Source organism: Hypanus sabinus, unplaced genomic scaffold, assembly GCF_030144855.1.
Source record: "Hypanus sabinus isolate sHypSab1 unplaced genomic scaffold, sHypSab1.hap1 scaffold_276, whole genome shotgun sequence".
NCBI lineage: Eukaryota > Metazoa > Chordata > Chondrichthyes > Myliobatiformes > Dasyatidae > Hypanus > Hypanus sabinus.
The window spans coordinates 479,172-496,078 of record NW_026780896.1 but is presented as its reverse complement, the minus strand read 5'-3'; the positions used below and the strand labels follow the sequence as shown (position 1 = coordinate 496,078).

Below are 16,907 nucleotides of genomic sequence, written 5' to 3'. Positions count from 1 at the left end.
CAGAATTATTCTTCTCCGTCGAGTCTACGCCGTAGGCTCTACTTGGCCGCGTACCCGACGCTGCACCCTAGGCTGTACTGTATGCCGTAGCCTAACGCGTACATTCCTAAAAATGCAACTACGCATCACAGCGACGCAGACGACAAGAACTGTGATTGGTCCACTTAGTAGCAGCCAGTTTCCTTTTCTTTTTCAATCTTTTTATTAAGTTTCAAATTCAATAAGCATAGCAATTATATAACGATACAAAGAGATCGGGATTACATTAATAACGGTTGACACGTAAAAGCACAGATTTCAAATGACAAATTTAGTTTAACCTCCTAATCGCATAGCAACTAACCATGAAAGAGATATTAAATAAGGAGAAAAAAATCGTAAACTAGAAAAAACACTAAACTTAAAAAAAAAGACAGAATTGGGCTGTCATATTACAACGGCTGAAATTATTTGGCGTTAACTCCGCTCGTCTATACAAGAACAAAAACTTATTACACAAGATTCGGAAAGGGTCAACTTACAGCATATGAAAATATTGAATAAATGGCCTCAAAGTCTCTTCAGATTCAACCGAAGGATCCACAGTACCACTCCTAATTTTTTCCAAGTTTAGACATGTTATGGTTTGGGAAAACCATTCAAATGTAGTAGGGAGATTGGAATCTTTCCATTTAAGTAAAGTAGATCTGCTGGCCATTAATGTAACAAATGCAATTAGACGACAAGCTGACGAGGATAAATGACTAGAGTCCATCACCGGTCGTCCAAAAATTGCGGTAGTAGGATGTGGTTGTAAATCAATACGCAGAACTACTGAGATAATATCTCAAAATATCCTTCCAATATTTTTTTAGAAGAGGACAAGACCAGAACATATGTGTCAAGGAAGCTACCTCGGAATTACATCCATCAGAAACAGGATTTAATGGCAGTAAAAATGAGCAAACTTATCCTTGGACATATGAGCCCGATGAACCACCTTAAATTGCATGAAGGCATGTCTGACACACACTGAAGAGGTATTTTCTAGTTCAAGAATTTTCTCCCATTTCTGCATAGGTAAAGGTATCCGAAGTTCTCTTTCCCACTCATTCTTAATTTTATCAGAAGTATCCAAGTGTATTTTCATAATTAAATCATAAATAAATGATAATAAACTCTTCTGATGTGGATTTGAACTTTTCCCCCGTAACTTCAATTTGATGTGATATCGGAACAGAAGGTAAAATAACATTCAAAAAGTTTCTAATCTGTATATATCTGAAAAAGTGTGATCTAGGCGAATTATATATATTAGAAAGCTGTTCAAAAGAAATAAAACAATCATCCATAAATAAGTCACGAAAACATAATTTTCCCTTTGTTTGCAATAAAAGAAAAGCTTGATCAACTTAAATGGTTGAAAGAAAAAAAAATAGATATAATAGAACTTGACAGTATATATTTATTTGGTCCAAAAAAGTACCAAAATTGAAACCATATTCCTATTGTATGCTTAATTATTGTAATTACCATTTGCTTACTAAATTTAGTAAGTGCAAAGGGAACCACAGCCCCTAACATAGAAGCCAATGAAAACTCCTGTCGAGACTCATGCTCAAGGTTCAACTCTTGTGTCCAAAACATTAAATATCGAATATTAATTGCCCGATAATAAAAACTATGATCCGGCAAAACCAAGCCGCCTTCCTTTTTTGATTTCTGTAACTATTTCTAATTTCACCTGGGATTTCTATTCTGCCATCCATATGCAGAAATTTTAGAATCAATAATATTAAAAAAATGTTAGAGATAAAAATTGATACTGCCTGAAATAGGTACTGAAATTTAGGTAAAATAATCATCTTAATAGCATTAATGGAACCAATCAAGGATAAGGACAATGGGGACCATTTAGTAAACAATTGTTTAGCCTGATCAATTAAGGGTAAACATTAACTTTAAATAAATCGTTGTGCTTCTTAGTAATTTTAACACCCAAATAAATAAAATAATCAGCAAGCAATCTAAATGGTAACTGTCTGTAAATTGAGACTTGCATATTTAATGGGGAAAGCACTTTTATTAAGATTCAGTTTATAAGCAGAAAAACTACTAAACTGTGCAAGATGTGTTATTACTGCAGGAATGGATTACTCTGGATTAGAAATATCTAGCGACAGGTTATCTGCATATTGTGATACTTTACGCGTCCCATTCCCATGAGTAACACCAAATATATTGGGTGAATCACGAATAGCAATTGCCAAGGGCTCCAGGCCAATATCTGATAGTAAGGGACAGCCTTGTCTAGTACCTTGGAAAAGCCTAAAGAAAGGGGATCTCTGATTATTAGTGAAACAGACGCCAAAGGTATATGTTATATCAATTGTATCCAAGATATAAATTTTGGGCTAAAAGTAAATTTCTCTAGTATTTTAAACAAATATTCCCATTCAAATGTATCAAATGCCGTCTCGGCATCGACCGAGATAACACATTCTGGTGTCTTAGATAAAGTCATGTATACAATGTTCATTAACCTCCAAACATTAAAATGTGTATAATGATTTTTAATAAATCCTGCCTGATGCTCGGAGACAATTTGTGGCAATATCTTCACCAATCTAATTGCTAATATTTGAGAAAGGATTTTAGATACAACATTCACAAAGATATAGTTCTGTCTGTTGCACATTCAGTAAGATCATTTATCATTTTTGGGAATTAAATAAATTGATGCTTCATAAAATGTTTGCGGTAACTTATGTACAAATAAAGCATCTTTAAAAATTTTACCTAACCAGGGAGAAAGTAAACCGGAAAAAGATTTTAAAAATTCAGCTGTATACTCATCCGGACCAGGTGCTTTACCAGAATTCATTGAATAAATTGCTTTCTTTATTTCCTCTTCAGTAATGGGTGTGTCTAATACTAAATGTTCATCAACTGATAATTTCATAATATTTAATTTCCTGAAAAATTCATGCATTATGATAGAATCCTCAGGAAATTCTGATTGGTATAAATTGGTATAAAATTCTTGAAAAAATTTGTTAATTTCGTCATGGTCAACCGTCAAAGTACCATCCTGTTTAAGAACCCTATTAATCTGAAGTTTCGCTAAAGCAGCTTTTAATTGGTTAGCCAATAATTTACCCAATTTATCAACAAATATATAAAGTAACTGATTTTCAATCGGGGATGTTAATAACAAATGATGTTGCATCTTAAGTTCAACTCTCTCTTTAAAAAGCATCAAATGGGGAGCAATAGAATTATTTCTATCAATTTCTTTAATCTTATCAACCAATGTACGTATTTCATTATTAATTTGAAATTATTTTTTTTTCAATCCAGCAGAGTGTGAAATAATTTACCCTCGGATATATGTTTTAAAGGCATTGCGTGATATCCCACTTAAAATTTCTTCCGTTGAGTTAGTAGAAAAGAAAAAAGCAATCTGTCCTTTAATGAAATTAATAAAATTTAAGCCCTGAAGTAAAATAGAGTTGAACCGCCATTGTTTGGTACCAAAGGTTACATCAGTTAACTTAACTGATCATTTCAAAGGTGCATGATCGGAAATGGCAATGTTATCATATTCACAGGCAGTGACAAATGAAACTAATCGAAAATCAATAAAGGTGTAAAGGAATCTAGAGTAATTATGATATACATGAGAAAAAAGAGAACTCTTTTTCATTAGGATATAAAAACCTCCTAATTTTTAAAATTCCAGAGTCAACTAAGAAGGAATTAATAAAAATAGCAGATTTGTTTGTAAGTACCTGATTAGGCACAGACTTATCCATCATACGTTTCAGACATCAATTAAAATCTCCACCCATTATTACCATATATTCATATAAATTGAGAAGAAATGCAAAAAAGTGCTTAAATTCAGTATAGTCAGTATTTAGTGCATAAATATTAACCAAAACTAATTTATTGTCATAAAGTTAACCGGTGTTTAATAGAAGTCTATCATATTGGTCTGAAATTGTATCATAGTGAACAAATGAAATCTAGGAGTCTATAAAAAAAAGAAACACCTTTCACCTTAGTCGATGAGTTAGAGTGAAACTGTTGGTCTTTCCGAAAACTAAGGAAGCGCTGATTACCCTCCTTACTCAGATGAGTCTCCTGCGCAAAAATAATCTGAACATTCAGTCTATGAAAAACTCAAAAAATATTCTTCCATTTAATTGGATGATTCAAACCGTTCGTATTCCATGAAACAAAATTAATAATGACAAAATTAATTAGGAATATCCATTTTCCTTAAATAAACAATGTAGTATGTAAAGGGTTAACCATATTGCATAGGAAACTCACGAATCAGGAAGATGGAAAATAGTTTAAAGAGGAAACGGAAGTTACGACAATACAGACATTTTTGTAGTTTCAGTTCAGCCAAAAAGAAAAAAATACTAGACTAAAAATAGCCCTACCCCCCCCCCCCTACCCCAAACCACAAAGACCAAAAACCTGGCCAATAGATAGCCAAACAACTATCTAAGAACCTCCCTACCCTTGTCTCCCTTGAGGGCAAATCTATCAAAATAAAAAAAATAAGAAACAAACCACCCATTGTCAAAACATTACGAGAGGAATGTCAAGCAGATGTTAGAGAAAAAACAGCCAATTGCAGACCATTTTAAAAGGAAAGGTCTTAAAAATGACACAAAATACAATTTTAATAATATTTCAAGAAAAAGGAAATAATCAGCAAATCAAAGTCTTAATGATTTTCAAAAGCAAACAACTAAAAATAAAAAAGTAAAACAATGAAGGAAAAATTAAAGGAACTTTAACGTGGAAACATAATAAACGTCCGTACGTCAAAACACAGTGCGACTGTAATCAACCCAAGGGCAAAGTTCTAAAGTGTCCAAATCTATAAGCTGGTTGTTAATTAATAAACCAGATACACAGACATAAAGGAACCGTAAATTTCATAGACATCCACGCTCAAATATTGATCTTCAAAACATTAGACATCTGCGTTCAAGCTTAGATCTTCGAGAAATTGTTTTGCTTCATTCACGGATTTAAAGCATTTGAATGATTTGTCGGGCAGAGCAACCCTTAGGTGAAATGTTTAGAACAAAGCTGGACAAAGATTCCTCTGATATAATTCTGACATCACCATTTTAAAATGCAATCTTTCTTGCATAACCTCAGGACAAAAATCTACAACAAAATGAAACTTAAGATGCTGATGCTCAGTAACTCCTTTCTGATGAGCAATCGGAATGAAGAGCTCCTTAGTATTCCCATTGTGACATCGTAGAATTACATGACGCGGTTTTAACCCTTTCGACGGTTTTGGTTTCAGCGCCCGATGTGCGCGGTCGAGCGCAGGAAGAGAAGAAAAACCTCTGAGCCAAAGACCTCCATTCAGAATTGAGAAAAAAATGAGTAAGATCCCAGCTCTCAATGTCCTCACTGTGTCTATTATTCGCAAATTCAGTCTGTGGCTTCGACTCTCCAAATCAATAATCTTGACTTTATTCTGCTCCAATATATGAGTGGTCAAAGTTCATTTCTTTTCCAAAGAATTCAATTTGTGATCTCTGTTTCAAGCTGTTACAAGCGATGAAATTTCTCACTGCTGTTTTTTGTTCTTCTTTTCAAGTGTTGCCAACCTACCTTCACTCTCCTTTAACCATACTTCCAAGGTAGTAAACCTTTTAGCAAGTTTTTCATCCAAAAGAATCGAGATAGCCTGTAAAGTAAGTTGAAACTTTTTAGGCTGTTCAAAGACACCTGCTTTCTTCCCATTTCCATTGCAGTTTCCTTGCCTTCAGCTAATGCCTTTCTTCCTCTGTAAGCCATTTTAGTCGATTAAAATTCAAATTCAAATATATAAAAGTGTTATAAACACTTTGATAAAGATATTAAAGGAGTGGTAAGTAAATTTAAAATGAATAGAGCAAAGCCGGAAAGCGACTCCATGTAGCGCCTCCAAGAGAGTCTTTTGCCTAATGTAGCCTAACGTGCACATTCCCAAAACTGTAACTATGCATCGTGGTGACACAGACAGCAAGAACTGTGATTGATCTACTTGGCAGCAGCTAGTTTCCTCCTACGCATATCCTGTTGTTTCAAAGTTGGAAAATGGAACAAATTGAGGAGAGGGTAAGTGAGGAAGTCAGAAAATATGTACATTTGCACGACTCTTCACCGGCACACAATAAAGACTTGAAAATGGCATCAAATTTGTGGAAAGAAATTTCCACAAGAGCGGCTTGGACGTCATGGACTGCACAAAGAAATGGAAAAATTTCTCTCTTTCTGCGCTGCAGTAATTTCAATAAAAGTAACTCTTGTTCAACATCCATTAGCTCCAACTCCAACAAGATGAACTCAGCAGTTGCCATCGTTCCCAACTCCACTCGAGTCAATTCAACACAGTGGAATAGCACCCCAACACCAACTAGCGTTTTGGCAGAGCAACGCAGGCACACAAACACACAAGTAGAAATGCTCACAACTGTGTAGACAACATGCATGGGCTACTGCATATGCTACACCATAGTGCCTACTCAGAGGTATAATTCAGGCTTGAGCAGGTGAATGGCTTCTCCCCAGAGTGTACTGACCGGTGTGCTTGTAGGTGGGATGACTGTGTGAATCCCTTCCCACAGTCTGAGCAACTGAACAGCCTCTCTCCAGTGTGAACTCACTGATGTACCTTCAGTTGAGATGAGCAAGAGAATCCCTTCCCACAGTCTGAGCAGGTGAACGGCCTCTCCCCAGTGTGAACTCGCTGGTGTACCTTCAGATGAAATGACCGAGTGAATCGCTTCCCACAGACTGAGCATGTGAACGGCCTCTCCCCAGTGTGAACTCGCTGATGTAGCTTCAGTTCAGATGAGCGAGTGAATCCCTTCCCACAGTCTGAGCAGATGAACGGCCTCTCTCCAGTGTGAACTCGTTGATGTACCTTCAGTTTAGATGAGCAAGTGAATCCCTTCCCACAGTCTGAGCAGCTGAACGGCCGCTCCCCAGTGTGAACTCGCTGGTGTGCCATTAGGGCGGATGACCGAGTGAATCCCTTCCCACAGTCTGAACAGGTGAACGACCACTCCCCAGTGTGTACTGACTGGTGTCTCAGTAGCTGAGATGACAAAGTGAAACCCTCCCCACAGTACGGGCAGGTAAATGGCCGCTCCCCCGTGTGAACTGACCTGTGTGCTTGTAGGTGAGATGACTGAGTGAATCTCTTCCCACAGTCCGAGCAGGTGAACGGCCGCTCACCGGTGTGAACTCGCTGGTGAGCCATTAGGGCGGATGACCGAGTGAATCCCTTCCCACACACTGAGCAGGTGTATGGCTTCTCCCCAGTGTGAGCTGACTGGTGTCTCAGTAGCTGAGTCGACAAAATGAATCCCTTCCCACAGTATGAACAGGTAAACAGCCTCTCCCCAGTGTGAACTGACCTGTGTGCTCGTAGGTGGGCTGACTGAGTGAATCTCTTCCCACAGTCTGAGCAGGGGAATGGCCTCTCTCCAGTGTGCACTTGCTGATGTACCTGCAATTTAGATGACTGAGTGAATCCCTTCCCACAGTCTGAGCAGGTGAACGGCCGCTCCCCAGTGTGAACTCTCTGATGTACCTTCAGTTCAGATGACTGAGTGAATCCCTTCCCACAGTCTGAGCAGGTGAATGGCCGCTCCCCAGTGTGAATTCTCTGATGTACCTTCAGTTTAGATGAGCAGCTGAAGCCTTTCCCACAGTCTGAGCAGGTGAACGGCCTCTCCCCAGTGTGAACTCGTTGGTGAGCCATTAGGGTGGATGACTTAGTGAATCCCTTCACACAGTCTGAGCGGGTGAAAGGCCTCTGCCCCAGTGTGAATTGACAGGTTTGTTCACAGGAGGGAAGACCTACTGAATCCCTTCTCACACAGAGATCAGGTGAATGGCATTGTCCCAGTGTGAACTTGCTGATGTCCCTTTAGCTGAAATATCTGAATCCATTCATACCGTCTGAGCAGATGAATGGGAATCACCTGTTTAAAATGACAGGCGTGCCAGTCGGTCAGATGATAGAGTGAAATCCTCCCCACAGCCTGAGCAGGAAGGATGATCGAGTGAATCCCTTGCTCCACTTCCTAAATATCTGGACAGATTCAGCAAAACTGGCGTGGTGCATTTTAGATTCCCGTAGAGAAATTTCTTGTCATTTGGAACCTGTAAAAAGATTAACAAAATGCATCCGTGGGTCTAGGACAACATTTCAGATGGGATCACTTGAGTTGTGAAGCTGTGAACTGACATCACACTGTTACAGTGAGGTTCAACACATGTTGGAGAGTGAACTCATCATCTAACTGGGCACACTGCTGGTATCTATAAGATGCCTCTCTCTATAAGAATGGAGCATTTCTGGCCTGGCACAGTTTGGAGAGACATTTGTATTATCCCTGTTCCCACTGAGCTGATAGGTTCCTGGCCCCACAGTAACTGAAACACTCTCAGTCAAATAGCCTGCAGTGCATTCCACGCACCCACCACTCTCCGGGTAAAAATCTTACCCCTGACATCCCCTCGGTACCTATTTCCTTGCAGCTTAAAACTCTGCTCCCTCGTGTTAGACATTTCAGCCCTGGGAAAACAAACCTCTGGCTATGAACACGATCTACGTCCCTCATCATCCTCTACACGTAAAAAAGGCTCTAAACATAAACAATGAAATTATACATTGCTTTGGAAAATTGTCAGAAGTATACACGATTATGAGGGTATAGATACGGTAAATGCAAGCAGCTTTTTTCCACTGAGGTTGGGTGGGATAATAACCAGAGGTCATATGTAAGAGGGGAATGTGAAAATTTAACGGAAACATATGGAAAAGGTCCTTACTTAAATGACAGTTAGAGTGTGGAATGACATGCCAAGACAAGTGGCGAATATGAGTTCAGTTTCCCTATTTAAATGAAGTTTGGATGGGAGCCGGGATGGTAGGCGTATGGATTTGTATAAAAAGGGCACAAAGGTGATCGGGAACCAAATTCACCACAACCACAAACTGTTCCTGCTGCTACCATCCAGCACACAGCACCACAGCAAAAGGACCAACAGGCTGCAGGACATCATCTTCAACCAGGCCATCAGACTGATTAATTGATTCCTATGCTTTCTTGACTGTGCTATATACAAACTAATTATTATAAAACAATTTAAATTACACATTGCACATTTAGATGGTAATGTAATGTCAATATTTATACTCCTCATCTATATGAAGGATGTATATAATAAAGTCAATTCAATTCAATTCACCATCTCCACTATCTGTTCTGTCATTCTGGCTCCCATTCCCCCTACAACTTACTTTAACCACATAACCACCGCCCACCCCCCCGCCCCCCCACTACCTCTGGCAAGCCTTACCACTAGGATATTAGTCACTTCTTGATCTGTTCCCCTAACTAACAAATCCTCTATTAGCCCTCTGCCAGGGAATTCCCACAACAGCTTCTAAAGTAGTCTTCCTGTTGTTGTGGGGGATGGCCACTAGAGTACTCTGTGATTCCTATTTAACCTCATTCCCCTTCCTGACTCTCACCCAGTTTCCTGTGCCCTGCACCTTGGGTGTAACTCACCTTTCTGCATGTCATATCTATCAACACCTCCAACTCCTGGATGATCTGGAATTCATCCATTTCATGTTCCAGCTCATTGAAGTGCAGGGTTACAAGCTGCAGCTGGATGCACACCTTGTATGTGAGGGCATCAGGGACACTGGAGATCTCCCCGCCTTCTCACCAGTAGCCCCTCTAACTTGTAATCATCAGTCTGCAGATACTGTGCATTTTTTTATCCAGTGACAAGATGTGCACAGTGAATTTTATATAGAGATGTATTCATTTTCATAGCTGGCAAATCACTGTTGACAGGAACTTTGATCTCCTCTGGGTTCGATCAAGTTCATCTGCACTTTCACAAAACCTATGTAGCAGGCCTGGAATGGGTAATGAAGGATTTTCTCACCAAAGCATTTGCATATTGTCCATATGTGGTTTGCTTGATAAATTACACTTTAAAAATTCAGATTTCCAAATATCACTCCACTTCTTCCCACTTGCAAATTCTCCAGCAACTTTTGCATCACCACAATGCACACAGGTATCACCAGTTTCTATATTCTACAAAAATATTCCCCTAAACCCTCCCCCAATGACTGACGGTGATGAACTCAGTGAATGCAATGCCAATGTATATGAAGGGAAGGGCAGTAGTCTGTCTCACTGGAGTCTGGCATATTTGTGATGTGAAAGCCACTTGTTGCCCAAGCCATTACGCACCCAGAGAGAATGGGACAAAACATGTTCTCACCGGTAGAAAAGTCCAGAGCAAGAGGAGGTAGAACAAGCAACACACACAAAATACTGGAGGAACGCAGCAGGCCAGGCAGCATCTGTGGAAAAGAGTACTAATGCTGAGTTCCTCCAGTTTTTTGTGCGTGTTGCTTGGAATTCCAGCATCTGCAGATTTTCTCTTGTTAGAGGTTGGACGTAGAACAAAGACGATTTTCTCAACTGGTGATGTAAAAGATTTTGTTCCCTTTCTCCGAGTTCCTAATCCTTGCATTTAGATAGCTGGAGCTCAGCTCTGTCTGAGAGATCCATCGGTTCCCATTCCCTCATCAGCCGGAAGCTCCCCGGGGTCCGTGTACAGATAGTGGGACTGAGAGTGAGGGACGAGAGCAGGACTATCCCGGGATTGCGGGTCACGGTGACCGGATTTCACAGGAATTGTCCTGAAGTCGGTGTTTAAGATAAAAACACAGAGAAACTTTCTAACCTGCACCAGAAATTTTCAAGGCCTTCGGTGTATTACGCGCATGCGTGATACTCGTGGACGTCATCAGCGCTGACGCCTGCGCATTTCATCGGTGCTTCGGCGCCTGGGAAATTTTTAACGCAGCGCCTTATGGGTAATCACGGTGCCATTAAACATTTCTGCAAGCACCGGTTCAACGTCTATACCTCATTTTTTTCGTGTATATAGAAAAATCAGCAGCTGGTTTAACGCGGAAAGCTGCTCCCATAAACAATATACTCAATATCAAAGTGTATCTAATGCCAAAGTAAAACGCAGGTGTAAAACACAGGAGATTCTGTAGTTGCTGGAAATACAGGGACACACACATGCAAAATGCTGGAGGAACTCTGCAGTTCAGGCAGCAACTAAGCAGAGGAGTACACACTCGGCATGCGGAGCGGGCTTGGTCTAAACTTTGTCTATTCCTCTCCACATTTACTGCCGGATCGGTTGATTTCCTGCAGTATTTTGCAGAAATTAACCACTTTTTTTTTCGGTCAACCAGTTTCCAAATGCTTCTGATCTTTCTTTTGTCGCCAGCTCTGGAAAAAAGCCTCTGGCTATCCACACGACCAATGCCTCTCATCATCTTTTACATCTGCATCAATGTATTATACGAAGTGACAGTCACACATCCGTTGTGCACTGCGTGCTGATGATCGACCCAAACTTGTGAGTAAAGGGTAATCAAAGCTAGTGGCATGAGTTACAGGGGAATAGAGTCGTGGGGCAATTGAAACAGAAAGCAACAAATGCAGGACTGAGAGTATTGTATTTGAATGCACGCAGCATAAGGAATAAAATGGACTATCTTGCAATTCAGCTCCTGATTGGCAAACGTGACGCTGTGACCATCTGTGAAACTTGGCTAAAGAATGGCTGCCATTGGGAGCTGAACGTCCAAGGATTTAAGGTGTATCAGTAAGATAGGTGAGTGGGCACAGGAGGTGGTGTGGCCATGTGTACAAGAAATAATATTAAATCATTGGAAAGAGATGACATAGGATTGGAAGGTGTAGAGTCTCTACAGGCTGAATAAAGAAATTTACGATGCGTGTCGATGCTTTGGACTACGGCATAAATGGATTTGTGGCTAAATTTGCCAATGATACCAAGATAGGTGGAGGAGCGGGTAGTTTTGAGGAAACAGAGAGCCTGCAGAGAGATTTAGGTAGTTTAGGGGAATAGGCAAAGAAGTGGCAAATTGCTGGAAGGAGTAAACGGACAGACTATTGTTTAGATGGAAAGTGAATTCAAAATGCAGAGATGCAAATGGACTTGGGAGTCCTTGTGCGGGATGCCCTAAAGGTTAACTTCCAGGATGGGTCTGTGGTGAAGAAGGCAAATGCAATGTTGGCTTTCATTTCTAGAGGTACAGAATAGAAGAGCAGGGATGCGATGGTGAGGCTCTATAAGGCACTCGCGAGATCACACAGACTATTGTGTGCAGTTTTGTGATCCTTATTTTAGAAATGATATACTAACATTCGAGAGGGTTCAGAGAAGATTCACGAGAATGATTCCAGGAATGAAAGGTTTACCATATGAGGAACGTCTGGCCGCTCTTGGGCTGTATTCCCTCGAGTTCAGGAGAATAATGGGGATCTCATAGAAACATTCTGAATACTAAAAGGCCTGAACCGATTATATATGGCAAATTTAATTTCCCATGGTAGGGGATACGAGGAAAAGAAGGCCTGATTCCAGAATTGAAGGACGTCCATTTAGAACAGAGATGCGGAAAAATTACATTAGTCAGTGGGTGGTAAATCCGTGGAATTTGTTGTCATGGCGGCTGTGGAGGCCAAGTCATTGGGTATATTTAAAGCTGAGATAGATAGGTTCTTGATTAGCCAGGGCATCAAATGCTACGGGGTGAAGGCAGGGGAGTGGGGATGACTGGAAGAATTGGATCAACCCATCATTGAACGGCGGAGCAGACACGATGGGCCGATTAGCCAACTTCTGCTCCAATATTTTGTGGTCTTATAGTCTATTTCACTGTTTCGACCTGACAAAGTGCAGCCAATATTTCTGGATATATGGCCCATTCAAATGAGAATTTAGGCTTTTCTCTTTTTCTGAGCTCGTCATAAATGTGTACACTTTAGTTAAGCTTTGCTCCAGAATTTCCACACAATTAAAAGTGTTTATTACAGTTTTTATTTTGATTTTTGCACTACTTATATAATTTAACGATTTAAAGTGTATGTTTTTGTAATTCATAATTGTTAAAATCTACTGTTATGAATTAGGTTCTACTGCTACCGTAAAGACAAAGAATTTCATGACATATGCCAGTGCTATTAAACCTGATTCAGATATTGATATGGGAGACCCGGTTACCTGTTCCCAGTTACCGCGGATCGTTATGCGAGATTGAAGCCTTTTCTATTTATTTGCATTCCTCAGAAATGACAACAGTTCAGTTTCCTTCTGATGTTCCAAAGCAGATGCTCAGTCTGTCTAATATTTCCACACAATTAGAATGGGCAATTTGTTTATTCTCATCATGTACCGAGATACAGCGAAAATCCACACAGATCGATACATTGCAACAGTACATTAAGCTGATATACGAATAAACAATAACTGTAGCAAAGCATTATGACTGCAGAGAAAGTGCAGTGCAGATAGACATATGGTGCAGGGTCACGTCGAGTTACATTGTGAGGTCGAGTCCATTTTAGCATTCATTTGGCTTATAACCACAGGCATGAAGCCGTCCTTGAGCCGGGTGTTACGCACTTTAAGGCTTTTGTATCTCTCCCGATGGGGGAGCGGGTTTTGCATCAAGAATGTCCAGGTTGTGAGGGTCTTTGAATACATGAACTGCTTTTCCGAGGCAGGGAAAGTGTAGGAAGAGTCCATGGAGTGGAGGCTTGTTTCTCTGATGTTCTCTGCTCTCCAAAGTTCTCTGTAGTTCCTTGCAGTCATGGGCAGAGCAGTAGGCATACGAAGGCGTATCGACAAGGATAAGTTCCTGGGCCTTCACCCTGCTCTGTGTAGCTGGAATCTGGACTTCCTGTCAGATCGCCGGCAGGTGTTAAGTGTGGGCTCCTTCACCTCTCTCCCTCTGACTCTCAGTACACATACCCTACAGGGTCTTCTCCTTAGACCCCTTCTTTACTCTCTGTGCACCCATGATTGTGTTGCTAGCCACAGTTCCAAACAGCTAATCAGATTTATTGACGATAGTACACTGATTGGCTTAATCTCAGATAACAATAAGGCAACCTACAAGGAAGGAGTCATTCACCCTGACACACTGGTGTCAATAAAACAAACTCTCCCTTAATGTAGCAAAAGCAAAGGAGCTGGTTGTGGACAAAAGGAGGAACGGACAGAGGGAAGCCCCAGTTGATATCAATGGATCTGGAGTTGAGAGGGTTTACAGATTTAAGTTCCTTCACACATCACCGAGGATCTCACGGGGTCTGTACATACCGGCTGCGTGGGGGAAAAAGGCAAAGCAGAGCTTAGTTCACCTCAGGCCACTGGGGACCAGAGTCACCCCAACCAGAAACTATTCCAGCTGCTACCATCCGGGAAATGATAACGCTGCATAAAAGACAGGGCCAACAGGCTCCGGGACAGCTTCATCCACCAGGCCATCGGATTGATTAATTCATGCTGACAAAATAGTATTTCTATGTTATATTGTTGTACATGCAATTTATGATAAATTATGATATTGCACATTGCATATTCAGACGGAAACGTAAAGATTTTTACTCAGGTATATAAAGGATGTAAGTAATAGTGTCAACTCAATTCCCTGCCCATCTGGGATAATCACTATCCAACCTGTATCCAACCAACTCAATCATATATATCAACCATCTTGGTCAACCTCTGTCCAGTCTGTATCCCACCATCTCAATGATATATATCAACCATTTTGTTCAACCTCTGTCCAAACTGTATCCCATCACCTCAATGATATATATCAACCATCTTGTTCAACCTCTGTCCAGCCTGTATCCCACCAACTCAATGATATATATCAACCATCTTGTTCAACCTCTGTCCAGCCTGTATCCCATCACCTTAAAGGTGTATATGAACTATCTAGTTCAATCTCTGTCCAGCCTGTATCCCAACACCTGAATGATATATATCAAACTTCTTGTTTCACCTCTGTCCAGTCTATATCCCACCACCTCAATCATATATATTAATCATCTTGTTCAGTCTCTGTCCAGCCTGCATTCCACCACCTCAATGATATATATCAACTATCTAGTTCAACCTTTGTCCAGCCTGTATCCCACCACCTGAATAATATATATCAAACGTCTTGTTCCACCTCTGTCCAGTCTATATCCCAACACCTCAATGATATATATCAACCACCTTGTAGATACTCTGTTTAGTTGTATCCCATCAATTTATACATCAACAATTTATCTTCAACCATTGTGACGTATTTTGCCTTACTGAGTTATTTCTGAAATCATTGTTTGTTACCTGGGTCTACCAGAGGATTTATTGAATACAGCACCAGGTAATGTACAGACAGCCACTGCGATTTTAGCTTCAACGTTACCAAGTGTCCGCCGTGTTAATCTTTGTCAGAAGGGGGCTTGGAAGCAGAAATAACGGATTCATAGTGGGGTGGGGAGGATGTTATGTATATTAACTGCTTATCCATGTATTGGATTGAAGAGAAAACTAACGAATATTGGCATTATATCTGTGCAACTTTGTTCAGGCCATCACAAGTATCTTGTAATCAGTTAATAGTTGTGAATCATTTAAAGTAAAAAGTGAAAATGTTATAACCGTTCAGCAGATCGGGCAACATCTTGGACAGTCCCAGTTCCGGCAATGGATCTTCCACAGTTTGTCTTTCCACAGATCCAATCTGATGTACCGAGTTTCCAGCACTTTAATTTCAATTTGATATTAAACTCGTTTTATTCCTGTTAGCCTACAGGAAATGCGAAGGCCAATTGTGCTGGGCAAGATCTCATTTAACAATTGGAAAATGACAAAATGTGTTCAGTTTAGCTGATGGAGACAATGTGAAATGTGAAACATGCCTGCAGTTGCCCCGCCCCAGGTTTTCCAGCCCAACATCTGACTCAGTCAGAAGATCATCAGGTTCCCGTTCTGCCACAGGTTGATGTCGGAGTGTTGGTGTTTGAACTCTGAATGGCCGAGACACTGCAGCATATTACTGGCAACAAGGAGTCCTGGGCGAGTTGCAGTTTGAGTTGTAATCCTGGGCAACACTGGGCATATAGACCTGTCAGTATTTGTGATTTGGCCCAGGACAGTACTTCCACAGATGGGAGATGAATGTTCCTCCTTTCACAATGAATCAAAATTCTTGGGATGCTGGGCCTTCGTTTTGGGGAAATCGCTGATTACATCACGCACTGTGAGATGTAGGGATGACGTACAAGGATTACAGGTTCGCTGAGTGGCAGATTCAGCTGTGTGACTCTGTGTGGTTGGATCTTGGGATATCGCAGTGCTAGATCCAAGTACAATAGACTCGGGGATAAACGGCCTAGGGTTATGATGTGTGAGCGAGTATTTCTGTTCTGGGTTCAGATGTTTGATTCTGGAGTCCCTTTGGAAGCAATAACTGCTATACTGAGGAGTGGATGAGTTACCATTCCATCCCTCACAGAGAGAGGTTGTGAGTAAATGGGCTGTTCCGTGTTTGCAACAGAAATAGACCCGTGAGTTTGTTGTTCAAACTGTGGTTGGAAATCGCCCCTCACTGCCACCTGCCTGTCAGTCGGGGGAAATCAGGCAGAATCTCAAGATGCTGGAAATCTTCACAAAAACGGAACATAGTTGACACCACTCTGAGGAACGGCTTTGAATCCAAATCGCGAACTTTGTCCTCTTGAAATGATCCTGTGCACAGACGCTTGTTTAGTGATACTTAGTGGAACAGTGAAGGAATCTCTGTTTTCCCTTGTGAATTATCCTGGTACCACTTTCTCTGTTGTTCCGGGAAATGTGTTCAGTACAACTGCTGCTCACACGGTTTACAAAAGTAATCTCAGGAATGAGAGGGTTTATGTTGGACAAGCATTTGATGACTGGGCCTGTACTCTATGGATTTCAGAAGT

At 40.8% G+C, this 16,907-nt stretch overlaps 1 protein-coding gene across 1 annotated transcript; it reads right to left on the bottom strand.

Annotated features, from left to right (window-relative positions):
• Positions 1 to 214: 214 nt before the first annotated feature.
• On the bottom strand, positions 215 to 10,827 carry LOC132388192 (zinc finger protein 229-like). Its single transcript, XM_059960551.1, has 2 exons — positions 10,795 to 10,827; positions 215 to 8,178 (listed from the first exon to the last, which is right to left on the bottom strand). The coding sequence occupies exon 2, from the start codon at positions 7,772 to 7,774 to the stop codon at positions 6,668 to 6,670; it is 1,107 nt and encodes a 368-aa protein (XP_059816534.1). The 5' UTR covers positions 7,775 to 8,178; positions 10,795 to 10,827; the 3' UTR covers positions 215 to 6,667.
• Positions 10,828 to 16,907: the final 6,080 nt, after the last annotated feature.

Excerpts from the sequence above, each read along its gene's own strand:
- LOC132388192 (XM_059960551.1), bottom strand. The coding sequence starts at position 7,774 with ATGGCTCACCAACGAGTTCACACTGGGGAGAGGCCGTTCACCTGCTCA.